The sequence below is a fragment of the Paramacrobiotus metropolitanus genome, unplaced genomic scaffold, assembly GCF_019649055.1.
Source record: "Paramacrobiotus metropolitanus isolate TYO unplaced genomic scaffold, Prichtersi_v1.0 Parri_scaffold0000211, whole genome shotgun sequence".
Lineage (NCBI taxonomy): Eukaryota > Metazoa > Tardigrada > Eutardigrada > Parachela > Macrobiotidae > Paramacrobiotus > Paramacrobiotus metropolitanus.
In genome coordinates, this window is record NW_026570431.1 from 85,417 (window position 1) to 98,013 (window position 12,597).

The 12,597-nt window shown below is 39.7% G+C and overlaps 2 protein-coding genes and 1 non-coding gene across 3 annotated transcripts; 1 reads left to right on the forward strand and 2 right to left on the reverse strand.

Moving 5' to 3' along the window:
• Positions 1-1,354: 1,354 nt before the first annotated feature.
• LOC129601062 (long-chain-fatty-acid--CoA ligase 1-like) lies at positions 1,355-5,230 on the reverse strand. Its single transcript, XM_055499776.1, has 8 exons — positions 4,985-5,230; positions 4,626-4,737; positions 4,151-4,420; positions 3,898-4,073; positions 3,587-3,745; positions 2,934-3,380; positions 2,342-2,620; positions 1,355-2,023 (listed from the first exon to the last, which is right to left on the reverse strand). Exons 1-8 carry the CDS (start codon positions 5,108-5,110, stop codon positions 1,553-1,555), a joined length of 2,040 nt encoding a protein of 679 aa, XP_055355751.1. The 5' UTR covers positions 5,111-5,230; the 3' UTR covers positions 1,355-1,552.
• A 2,536-nt stretch (positions 5,231-7,766) lies between these two features.
• Positions 7,767-12,427, reverse strand: LOC129601064 (long-chain-fatty-acid--CoA ligase 1-like). Its single transcript, XM_055499778.1, has 8 exons — positions 12,115-12,427; positions 11,881-11,992; positions 11,526-11,795; positions 10,910-11,082; positions 10,370-10,528; positions 9,534-9,986; positions 9,195-9,473; positions 7,767-8,427 (listed from the first exon to the last, which is right to left on the reverse strand). The coding sequence occupies exons 3-8, from the start codon at positions 11,629-11,631 to the stop codon at positions 7,993-7,995; spliced, it is 1,605 nt and encodes a 534-aa protein (XP_055355753.1). The 5' UTR covers positions 11,632-11,795; positions 11,881-11,992; positions 12,115-12,427; the 3' UTR covers positions 7,767-7,992.
• Trnap-cgg (transfer RNA proline (anticodon CGG)) lies at positions 11,360-11,431 on the forward strand. Its single transcript has one exon. It is a non-coding gene; the product is annotated as a tRNA-Pro (tRNA).
• Positions 12,428-12,597: the final 170 nt, after the last annotated feature.

Below are 12,597 nucleotides of genomic sequence, written 5' to 3' on the forward strand. Positions count from 1 at the left end.
GCATTACGCCCAACATTAGCAATGTACATTATCCGCTCCATGGTATGCCCGTTATTGAACAGTTCGACAATCAATTCCTTCTGGATGTCGGTGGTACGGCGCCGTGTTGAGCGCCGGCGCCCAATGGAGTTGTTCCGCTGCGGGAAACTCTTCCCGGCTTCCTGCACCACTTTCCGTACAAATTCTCGCGTGACATTGGCATTCCGCATGATCTCGTCGATGGTCTGGTTCTTGGCAAATAACTTGAGAACCTCCTTGCGCAGCTTATTTGCGGCTGTACTGCTTCCATTTCGCTGGCCGGCGGTCTTACTGAGGCCAGCCGGTTTTTTGTTTACCTGGTTCTTAGCAGCGTTGGTATCCTGGCGATGGGTACGTCGAGTGGCTAACGGCGCTCGAAGTCTAGTGTTTCTGGTGTTCATTTGGGTTGCCGACAACACAGGAACGGTATATTATAAGGAATTGGTGTCATAAAGAATGTAGAAAATTAAATGCAGATACTATTACAGACGTTTTCAAACAACCGTAATTATAAATAATACAATGCAAGTTTAGTAAACGTAAGCTTCACAGCCCCACAGATAAAAACTGAAAATTCAAATCTGTGGACAGTTTCGAAAATATTTTGAAACAAGATGCCCAGAAGTCAGAACGGATGTCGGTTTGATGGATCGGGACGCATGCGCGCACCGTTACCATAGGATAAATGTGCAACGAGAGTTACAAGGACTGTAGACGAGCCGTTTACCGCTGATCTCTACCAGTAGAGTGGTGTTGCGGTTTTCAGGGCAAAAGATTCCAATTACGCCAGAACGCTGAAACAGACATCTGTCCACCTTTTTGCCGATAATTTTAATTGGCAATTTAGCACGCCTTTTTAGGCGGCGCATAAACGAATTGTCTGATAAATTCGGTAACCATGAGAGTCATGCACATAATACTGCACGTTAGGTACATAATATTTTTGGTCGGGCTACTTACTTTAACCCTTCCCAGCGATGATCACGCCCGGAAATGTTGATCTTTGCAAGATCTCAACCTTAGCATCACTCTCTACCCACTTCACCTTATCCATCAGTTAAGCGCGATGGGGAAGCTGCTGCATTTCATCAGTTAGTGACCCTTCCTGATTTAAAAGCCCCATGCCGTACCGCTGTGAACGTTTGGTGGCACGTCCCGAAACTTAAACCCGCGGCTAGCAAAACGTGGTAAAAATTAAACAATTTTATAAAGTATAGTTTCTTAGCGGTAAAAGTAGTTTTTTGTTTCGTTGATTATATTGATTGCTATTACTTTTCGTAAAGTGATCGTGCACAATTAAGTATACTCGTACAGCGTTGGAAACTATTAATTTACAGATAAGTACTCTTTAATGAGCAGTAAATTCATAGCGGCAAACATTCAGGACATGAACAAAAATTATATACATAAATACAGTACTTACAAAAACAAACAATAAACAAGTACAATACATTATTATGAGCAATATGAATCAATATACGTCGGAGTACTCCTTCATATAACAAATAACGTAAGCAGTTTTGCGTCACAGAGTTTATCGCTCCCGTTGTACGGTAGCCGAGTTTTTTCTCTCCATGGCGGTATACAGTGCCGCAATTTGATCTCTGTAGCGTACACGCACGGAATCCCGTTGCGTTTTCTGCGACGGAGTAATACAGCCGTTTTCCACGGAGAACGGTTCATCCAGAAGATGGATGTTCTTTGGTATTTCGTAGGAGCGCAATTGAGCTTCCTTGGCCACCCGGGTCAACTCGTCGATGATGCGCTGCTTAATGTCGGCGTCGGAGGGGTCAGCGCAACCGTCGCTCTCGGCGGCATCCAGGGCGTCGTAATTGGGATAGACCAAGGCGACGCAGAAAGGAAACTGACCGTTCCCGTCAATGAATATGTTAACGATTAGCTCGGAGCGAAGGTAGATGCTTTCCAAGCGATCGGGCGCTAGATATTCGCCCTGACTCAACTTGAATATGTGCTTTTTCCGATCAAAAATTTTCAAATTTCCATTCTGAAATGGAAGATTACTGGTACAAATACGCGTACATTTATACAACCAGAATATTTACACAATTTAAACTGATATAATGTTCGTAAATCTTAATAACAATAATTTAATGATAATTCAAATAATTTTTTGTTGATTTTCAGTATTTATACACGTTTTAGCTCCTCAGTATCAGGCCTGGAATTTTTTTGATTTTTCAAATTTATTCAGTGGTCGAAAGCAAAATCATTTAAGATATGTACTCATTTGTATTGCCATTACTTTAGGCTTCGTAGATATTCCTAAAGTACGTACACCAGTTAATAAGAAACTTATTTTTACCGGAAGCCACATCCCGATGTCTCCAGTGTGTAACCATGCTTCCTTATCCACGGTTTCCGCGGTCTTCTCCGGCATGTTAAAGTAGCCGCTCATAATGAAATCCGCACGACAGCACACTTCCCCTTTGCCATCCTTGGCGTAATAGCCTAATTCCGGAACATCAGCCAATTTCATCTCCACACCGCTCATGGGTATGCCCACATGGTCAGTGGACATATCGCCGAATGTCGTCGTTGTTATGACACCGGTGGCTTCCGTTTGTCCGTACACTTCGAAAATCTACGAATGAATTTAACGAATGGGTATTATAGCCACAACTGTAATACTGTGTATCAGTGAATACAATTTAGACAGCATTAACGCTACGTAACAAATAAATATACGGCTAAAGGCTTCCTTTTAAATTGGCATAACATTACTACAGTAGTATTATGTTATCTATCCCGCGTCCAGGTGAAAAACTCTTTATTGAAAGCCCATTAAAAGAAAGTAATTAAACAAATTAATAAACAGTTCAAACCATAACTAAAATTTAAAATTAATTAAAATTTTGCAACACTGTATTAAGTATAAGTATGTACTATGTACTTACATAAGCTCCAAAAACTCCCCTCATGAAATTCAGAATCTTCCCATCGGTGGGCGCTGCGCCGATCATGCCAATCCTTATGTGTCCACCCAGTAGCTTTTGGTACTCTTTGAACAACAAACGATCCCACATGGAATCCGTCCTGGAAACACCGCGCTGCATATCCCAGCGCTTGATGATCAATCCCAATTTGGCCACCACAATCTTGCGCAGAAAGCCAGAGATATCCAGTTGAATTTGGTCATACAAGCGCGTCATGAGGCGCGGCACGAAGACAAATACCGTCGGTTGGACATCCCGGGCGTCCTGGAACAGCGATTTGTTGACATTTTCGCTGATGTAACCGACACGGCCGCCATGTAGGTGAATAATTTTCTCGACGAAGCGCTCGAAGATGTGGGCTAACGGGAGGAAACCCAGCATACAGTCGTCTGGACCCAAGCGCAGGGGCTGCAACAGTTGAAGCAATATTCGTATTGAATGATATCGTGAAATAGAAGGTTTCATACTTCACTTTGAAAATTTTCACTCTTAATTTGTAATGGATAATATTTATTGATATCAATCGTCAATCCTGCACTATCGATATGGATCTCAGAAAGGTCAACTTTAGTCAAAGCGGATATAAGGCCTTTAATTTTCCGGCATGTACTCACCAAAAAGGACTGCAACAGGTGTCGGATATTTTCGAGAAACTCTCGGTGCGTGATCATGACGCCCTTTGCCACGCCCGTCGTGCCGCTGGTGAATATCAGTGTAGCCATGTCATCGGGCTGACCGGGTTGCACTGGGCGCAAATTTGCCCGGCCCAGTTCCTACAATTTAAAAAAAAGGCCATGACAATTAAGTCGTGTGTCGCATATCTCTGTTGACAGTAAGCCGCATACGTGCAGTGAGAAACGAATAAAGTTAGCAATAATTTTAAATACGAACAATAAATTAATTTAATTGAGTTGCCTAGCTATACCTCGACTTGATCCATGGTGAACATATCCACGCCGTGCTGTTTGATTTCATCGACCCTTTCTTGTGGTAGTGACTCGATGGTAATAATTGTACGTAAGGTCACCGGAAACTGGCCGCTATCACCCAGTAGTGCTTTCAGTTGGGTATCTCCATCACACAACAACATCTCAATGCCATCTATAATTATACAAGTTTAGAGAAGCCAGATCAACAAGTTATTTAGGCGCATAACATTGTTTTGAATGTGTACTCACAGAATTCGATCATCTGCAGGCATGTCTCGTGTCCCAAAGAGTCGTACAAGGGCGCTGTGACCATCCCGTACGCCAGACATCCATACTCGGCCACGGTCCACTCTAGTGAAGTTTTGGCAAATATTCCCACGAAGAAATCACCGTGTGTCCGTCCGCCGAGTTCCAGCAGTCCTGAGCCGAAAGCGGTCGCACGTTGAATTGCGTCGTCATACGATAGGTAGACATACGGGGCATCTTTCGTTGGACGATAGCCGATGCACGGTCCGTTATCTGATCAAACCGCAAACTATTTCACACGGTAGCAAAAATAAATATCTCATTTTTTTCAAATAAAATCACAGTATGCAAAAATTCGAACGTCCTTCTTATATTTGAACATGCAAAAAATATTGTGTTTCCAAAACTAATACTTAATTATTCGCATAATGCAACAATTTAAAAGTTTAGGTTTTTGGGCATCTTTTGAAAGTCTTACCTGATAGCTGTTTGCCGAATAACAATACATCATACAGATTTTCCGGGAACACCATCCGTAAATGCTCTTCAACTTGCGAAGGACTGCGGCGTCGACGAATTTGTCCATCAATCTGTAAAGACTGACATGTATATTTCGGCATTGAGCAATAAATTCTTGTCCTTACCATTAGTTATCAACTTTTACGCATGACGTTCCAGTTTAATATGCAAGTATTGCTGTTAAGCATATTAACCATAGTGTGGTTCTCTACATAGCTTATAAACTTATAACGAATATTGTAGTACAGATTTACGAGTAACTGGAAAGAAATATGGAATTTATAATTGCGCCTGGACTAGGTCTAATGACTTGCTTACCTCGAGTAAATTGTTCTTTTTGCGCGACAAAATTGCTGCCTCCAATCGGTAAACCCATTTTTCCAAAATATTGGTTGCGATATAAATAAGAGACTTGAGGATATGGTAAAGATATGATAAAATCATTTTTAAACAGACTCATTGGCAATGTTTATTCTTAAAACCAGAAACAAAATAAATTACGTTTTGCACGATCAAGTGCTTATAAACAAACGATTAACCAAGAGATTTGCTACCAGATTAATTTCAAGAGTTTCGTGTTACTTCCATACACTTCACGGTCGTCAAAATAACCAACCGAACACGGAATTATCCGATTCCCGCTGCCAATGTATATAAATATCCTTTTTCCGCGTATAGTGTGAGCATATTTTGACCGGACACCTCGTGGTGAAAACTGCCGGTATGATATAATTGGTTTACGATTGACATTGTCCTGCACGATAAGTGTAGTGTGAACTTTAGAGCCAGTTTGTTATAGTCTACAGACTTATCTTTACTGCAAAATCAGCTCACAATGCTTATATCGCGGAAACGTGTAAACGCAGAAATAGTATAGCGCTATGTATTGACCAGTGGCGAGATTCGAGAATATCTGTAATGGCACAATGCTCAATGTTACTGTATTCGTGCACCGTACTTGTACACGTATTGTACCTTTATTCACACTTAAAACATACGAGTACAGTATTACATTGTGCTCGGGTCTTATTAAAGCCGGCATCACAAAAAACTGCGTGGAACTGCATTATGTACATGTACTATCAGGTTATAGAAAATTACATTTTGATTTGGGTATTTATTATTTACACGCACATTCCGATGTGTGCAAAAATTGTCGATTTCCGAGTTTAGAAATTTGCAAGATTCGCGGTGTACAGATGCATGTTGATGCAATCATTGCTGCTCTTACAATCAGCAGACCTTATGGTTATCGCAGATGCAGTAGCCGAAACTGAAACATGTTTTGGCTTCTCCCATGGCGGAGATCTACAAAAAAAGGACGACTTAGCAGAATAAGTGTACAGTGTATTTCTATTGGATATTAGGTCACCAGTCAAGGACAGACAGAGATTTTGGTTGAGATTATTGCAAAAACTAGTCAACTGAGTATAGTGTGCGCCGTGCTAACATTTTTAAAATACAGGTACAGATAGATAGCTGTTGCACAACAAGTTAATGCGTAATAATTATCGTGCCTTCTCCTTGCACCGCTACCAAGATTGCAGTAATATTCGAAATGTTATTTATATATACATTTATAGAAGTATATATTTGTAATAGTTTGTCAAGCTGTTATGTTAATGGAAATATATAAGAGACTGTTTCCTGATCTAAAGTAAAAGGTATTAAAGGGAAACAAAATTCCACTGGGCTTACCGCCGCCAAAACCGTGACCACTAACATAATCCAGTTCCAGATCGACAGAAATTTCATGGTGAATGTTTACGCTTGATACTCCAGAAAGAAAAAGATGCAGCTTGAATGAGTTATACTGTGTTAGCAAAAGTACTGAGTACGGCTTATATACCTTTTTTTGCATTGAAACCATGCATCCTAGTTATAACTTTTTCTCAATGGTGGACAGGGTATTTCAATAACTTTTCCAAAAACAACCGATCAATAACTTAACTGCGTAAACTATCGGGCGAATTTATACTCAGCGTATCAATATTTGGTTGCGATTAAGCCGAAATAAAGTTCAAAACATGTCTATTTCAGTATTAACCAGCCTGAGGCTGTGATAGAAACTGAATCACGTTTTTCTGTTTTGTGACGCTTTGTTCGATTCTTGTCTTTTCTTCTGTTTATTGTTATTGATTGGTTTTTAGATCTGATCATAAAAAACAATATGAATTATCGGTGTTACCAGTGTTATTGCAATTTGTACATACAGACTGCAAGACGTACAGCAACCAGCAAAACTAATCCGTAATAACTATTACCTCCATCAATAACAAACCTATGAATCATAGTAATATCGGTACATTTATTTAAACCTTTACTCATACGACAGACGTATGGATCACAATCACCCTTAAATAAGTGTTGTTTGTCTCGAAAAAGACCAATATTCCGCACTTGTTCTACATATAATAAGTGTGTAGATAATTATGATAAAGCAGTGCACAAGACAAAAATGTATTTTGCCTTGTTTATAAAGGGCGTAGTAAAATATTCAAAAAATTCCATCATTTAATGCCGGGTTAAAAATGTCAAAAAAATTCTACCGGTTTTAAATTCAACCACGATGCGTTTTTTTGTCCAATTATGTACTACAATTTATCTTTGCAATATTAAAAATGCTTTAATCCAGCGGATATGCGGACATATAGAGGATTTTCATGCAAAAATAACGGTGTTTTACCAGCATGTGCAACATATAACATTACAATTTTTTGGCCATTCAGTGTGAATTAGAATAATTCTAAAAATCTGTGCTTTTTGAAATTACAGCGTCCATATACTCAAATTTATACATATGTAAATATTTTGCTTTTTTCCACTTATGCAACAGCTGTAGGTATTGTTTAAGATCCCTGTACAGCAGGTCACGGAATGTTTTCTTCACCTACAGTAGCATGGTTATCGTAGTTTGGCGGCACCACTTCCTCGTCTTTACGAAACACTGTTGACAGACTATAGCATATACTACGCAGCAACATCAACTCACCTTTTTCTGCTTCCAAAAAAATTCTTTACTTTGTTTTTTTTTGCGATTTATTTGTTTTTAATCGCATTGCGGAATCAAAGTCAGGAACTCTAGTACAGCACTCATTCATTAATTAAATAATATTTTATTGTGCTTATCATCTTCCAGTTTTAATAATATAACACTAACATATAACATTGAACAAATAGTTTCTAGACACCTTCGCCGAAGAATAATTTGGCGTTGAAGAATATCGAGGAAAGATGATGCTGCAGGCGAAAAACTTTAACTATTTAAACAATATGTAATACCATATGTAATACTTTAGAAACATTGAGCACATTTACCAAAAAGCTTAGTCGCCGGCGTAGAGCTGTGCTATTTCTTTCTTAAATTTGGTGCGTATATGCTCTCTTTTAGTTTTATTAGACGGGGTCAAACAACCATTCTCCATGGAAAATCCTTCGTCCAGAATGTGTATCTTTTTGGGAATTTCGTATGACTTCATATGCCGGTCGTGCCCGATACGGGTCAGTTCGTCTATAAGTTGCTTTTTAACAGCTTCCGTTGCCTGCTTATTTTCGGACTTGATTTTTCCCGCCTTCATGGCATCATATTTGGGATATATCAAGGCGACACAGTAAGGATATTTGCTGTCGCCATCGATGAAAATATTGCTGATTAGATCAGAGCGAGAAAAGGCGCCTTCTAAGCGTTCTGGCGCTAAGTATTCGCCTTGGCTTAATTTGAACACGTGCTTCTTCCGGTCGAAGATGCGCAGGTTTCCATCCTGTAATTAGAACTATTCGTTTTACTGATTAAAAATCAGTACATGAACAAAGTACTATTTATGGGGAATATTTTATCTGTGCTTCGAAGTACAGATATGAAGCTAGAACAATAATGTAGTATTACATCTTCGTAAAACTGTCGTGCATTAATGTTAACCGAATTCTGAGTGCGTCATCTGCTTTAATCTTATCGACCTATGCTCCGCAGACGACACCGGTAGTTATTGTGTTAACCAGCACCCAGTAAAAGAATTTTGCAAGCCGGTGGCGACCAACAATTCGAAGTATCATACTCCAGATTTAGAAATTTCAGAAACGCTGAGAATGTCATTTACAGAAACGCTGTACAGGTGCAATAAATAAATGTTGCACAAATAAATAATTTTTATAATCTGCTATATGCTCCGTTCCCACGATATGGATCGGGCGCCTTCGCCAAAAAAATTTTAAAGCAAAATACCAAATTTATTAGCTGGAAGCTTAGCAATAAAATACAGTACTCGTACGTATACATAGTCGTGAAATGTTTTAAAAATGTTCAGTAAAATTTATTTTCGCGAATGTTTCCGATTTTGGCTCCGCATTAACTGGAAAATTCCTGTTTCGGTTTCGGTGCCAACTGCCCACTAAAAAAATGTACAGTCTCTGTTTAGAAAAACCCAATAGGCAGCAATGCGTATGGCGAATTTATAAATGCAAAGAAACAGCGATAATCGTACAATTATCGTAAATGCCGTAATGTACTTTGTAAACATAAAAGTCTCACCGGCAACCACATGCCAATATCACCGGTGTGCAGCCATCCGTCTTGATCAATGGTTTTGGCGGTCTTGTCTTCCATCTTGAAATACCCTTTCATCAGAAAGTCGGCACGAGCGCACAGTTCTCCTTTTCCATCAGCCGCGCGGTATCCCATCTTCGGCACATCCACCAACTTGATTTCCGTATCCGGAAACGGAATGCCAACTTGATCGGCGGCAAGGTCTCCGTACACTGTTCCCGTAAACGGTCCACAAGATTCTGTTTGTCCGTAATTTTCCGCCACCTGAATTAAAGAACAATAGTAAACTGTCCAGAAGAAGTGCTGTAACGTTTGGCAACGTACGTAACATCCAAAGGCCGCTCGCATAAAGTTCAAGACTTTCCCATCAGTTGGCGCCGATCCCGTCTGACTAATTCTGACCTTTCCGCCAAGCATCGCCTGGTATTTATGGAAAAGCCATCGGTCCCAGAAAGAGTCATTGCGAAATATTCCCCACTGCATCTCAACGGTTTTACACAGTATTCCGAGGGCGGCCGCTATGCGCTTAAATATATTTCGGTTAAGATCCGCCTGAATTTCGTTATGGATGCGGGTCATGATGCGGGGCACGAAGAAGAAATATGTCGGCTGCACTTCCTTGGCATCGGCATACAGGACTTTGGGATTACGTATATCGCCGCTGATGTAACCAACTTTACCGCCATGTACATGTATCAGTTTCTCAATGAACCGTTCGGCAATGTGTGCCAGTGGAAGAAAACCGAGCGTAGAATCTTCCGGGGTCATTTTGGCCGGCTAAACAAAGTGATCTTTCATTGTGAACGGGTACACAGTTTAGATAAGGAATTTTGTCAGTACTACCATAAAAAGTATTTATTTTGTAACAAGATTTACGAAAAATATGCTTATGAAAATAAAAATATATTGATTTACGAAATAAGCTACACACATGATAGGATATAATCTTAACCGCAGAACGAGCAAAGCGTATTATAATATGAAAATATTAATAATTAAATGTTATGTCTGCCAAACTGATATTGATTTTCGACTCGGCAGTTTAAATTTCAAATCCGGGTTGCGGGCTACAGTGTAGATATTGAGTATACTTTTGTTGTTATTATGCATTATGCTAAGCGTAATAACATTTTCCAGAATTTCGGCACTTAGTTTTTTACCAGCATGCTTTGCGTCATGGATTTTAAGAAGAGGACGAACTGTCGGTGCGTAATCATGACCGCTTTGGCCATTCCAGTGGTTCCGCTGGTGAACAACAAAGTGGCCAGCTGATCCGGTTCCGACGGACATACTGGAACTGGATTGGAACGTCCTAATTTCTACATGCCACCAAAAATGTTTAAATTAATGTCAAAAAGATAAAATTCAGTGCAACAGCTCACAGAAAAATTACGCAAGGATAAAACATCATTTCTGCCCAGGCGTTTAATTCTAGGAAGCATTTGTAAATTTATACATTTATATCGAGCAACAATGTTCACTGTTTGTCAGTGATTCCACAAAATTGCAGCATATCCTTAAAAGTAATCTTCCACTATTTACTTGTAATATTAGATTTTTCTTATATGTAATATTATTAAATAATTGATTTTCCTAGTACAATTAATTTTCTTATGCTTACGGACTCACACTTTCACAGCACTGTACGTACAAACTCCACAATTAACTGGTAAAGTAAGATTAGTAGTTTACGTCTGTACTTCAACATCGTCCATAGTGAAGAATTTGACCCCGTGATTGTCCAAGTCGATCACTCTTTCCACTGGAAGTTGATCGACGGTGATAATGGTGCGCAGTGTCTTGGGAAGTTGACCATGACCTAATAAGGCGTCCACATGATCGTCGCCGTCGCAAACCACCACTTCGATCCCACCTGTACGCGGAAAACACAGATGGTGTTGATTACAGTCTGAGTAGGGTTAGTTTGCAAACATGCCAGCAAAAACGTAATGCTGGTTACAATTTCCAGTAATGTTTAATAATTATAAATTAATACATTGACTTTGATTTTACTGCAGCTGCAATTAATTAACAGCTAACTATAGTTAGCAAACTTAGAATTATTTATAATAATAGCTGGTATTTTATGTGGCAGTGGTTGGAACAGATTGCAATGGCAACGCAAGTATAATTTTGCACTAGGTAGTAATGGGACAGTAGTCTAGGGGTATGATTTCTGTTTCGGGTACAGGAGGTCCCGGGTTCAATTCCCGGCTGTCCCCTCTTTTTTGTCCCAAATCGAGTTTGTTTTTGTTGTGCTTTCATTATTAATCTATTTCATGATTAGAAATCAATTATTTTAAAAAAAAAACTTACAGAATTCTATCAACTGCGCGCAGGCTTCGTATCCAAGGGAATCGAAGAGCGGCGCCGTAACCAGGCCATACGCCAGACAGCCGTATTCCGCCAGCGTCCATTCCATGGATGTTTAAGCGAAAATACCAACGAGAAAGTCATCATTGCTGCGCGCTCCCAGTTGCAGCAAGCCGGCTCCAAAGTTAGTAGAGCGTTGGATGAGTTCTTCGTAGGAGAGATATACGAATTTCTCGTGTTTGCTGGGTCGATAACCGACGCATGGTCCGTTATCTGTATTACAAGGCAACCGTTAACCTGATAAACTTTCTTTAACGAAATAAATTAGCATGTCGTTTGCAAACTTTGCCTATTATACCAGATGCTTCTTTTCCCACTGTAAGGATCTCAAAGAGATTTGTAGGAAACTTTTCCTGATTGTGAATGCCTTCACCGGAATCACGACGACGACGTCGGATTTCGCCGTTAATCTGTGGAAATCATAGCAAATGCCGCATACAACTGCTGTACTGGCTTGTTATAAGCTTATGTACAGATAGAGAGTACGTTATAAAAAATACACGGTTGATTACACAATTTACGTTTGATTTACCTCAATTAAATCACTGGCTTTTATTCGTGAAGAACATAATATTCCGGCGAGAAAATCTGACCCATTCAGAATAATTCTGGTAAATATTCGCCATATAAACCCGACGATTTGAGTGAAGAGATCCGGCGACGAATGCATTTTCATCTTATTTAGACAAAAACAAACAGCATTTTATTTTTAAAATTAATAAGATTTCGAAAGCTTTCGTAAGCTCTCGAGCCCAAATGTTGGCGTAGAATATTCCGATGTTTTCAGTGATAAAAAAATCTTTGCCGCAAGGAGTAGCGTATTAAGCTGCAGGAAATTTTTTGCAACAGTTTCACAGCTTGTGTGTAAACATTCTGCCAGTTAATAGTAAACAACACCGTGTAACATGATAACAAATTAATCGTTCCATGCGGAGATGCTATCGCGTTTCGTCGTATGTCGCATGCAGATAGCGTGCTTATATCTATAAAGTATAACAGAAGTCAATGCCGCTCA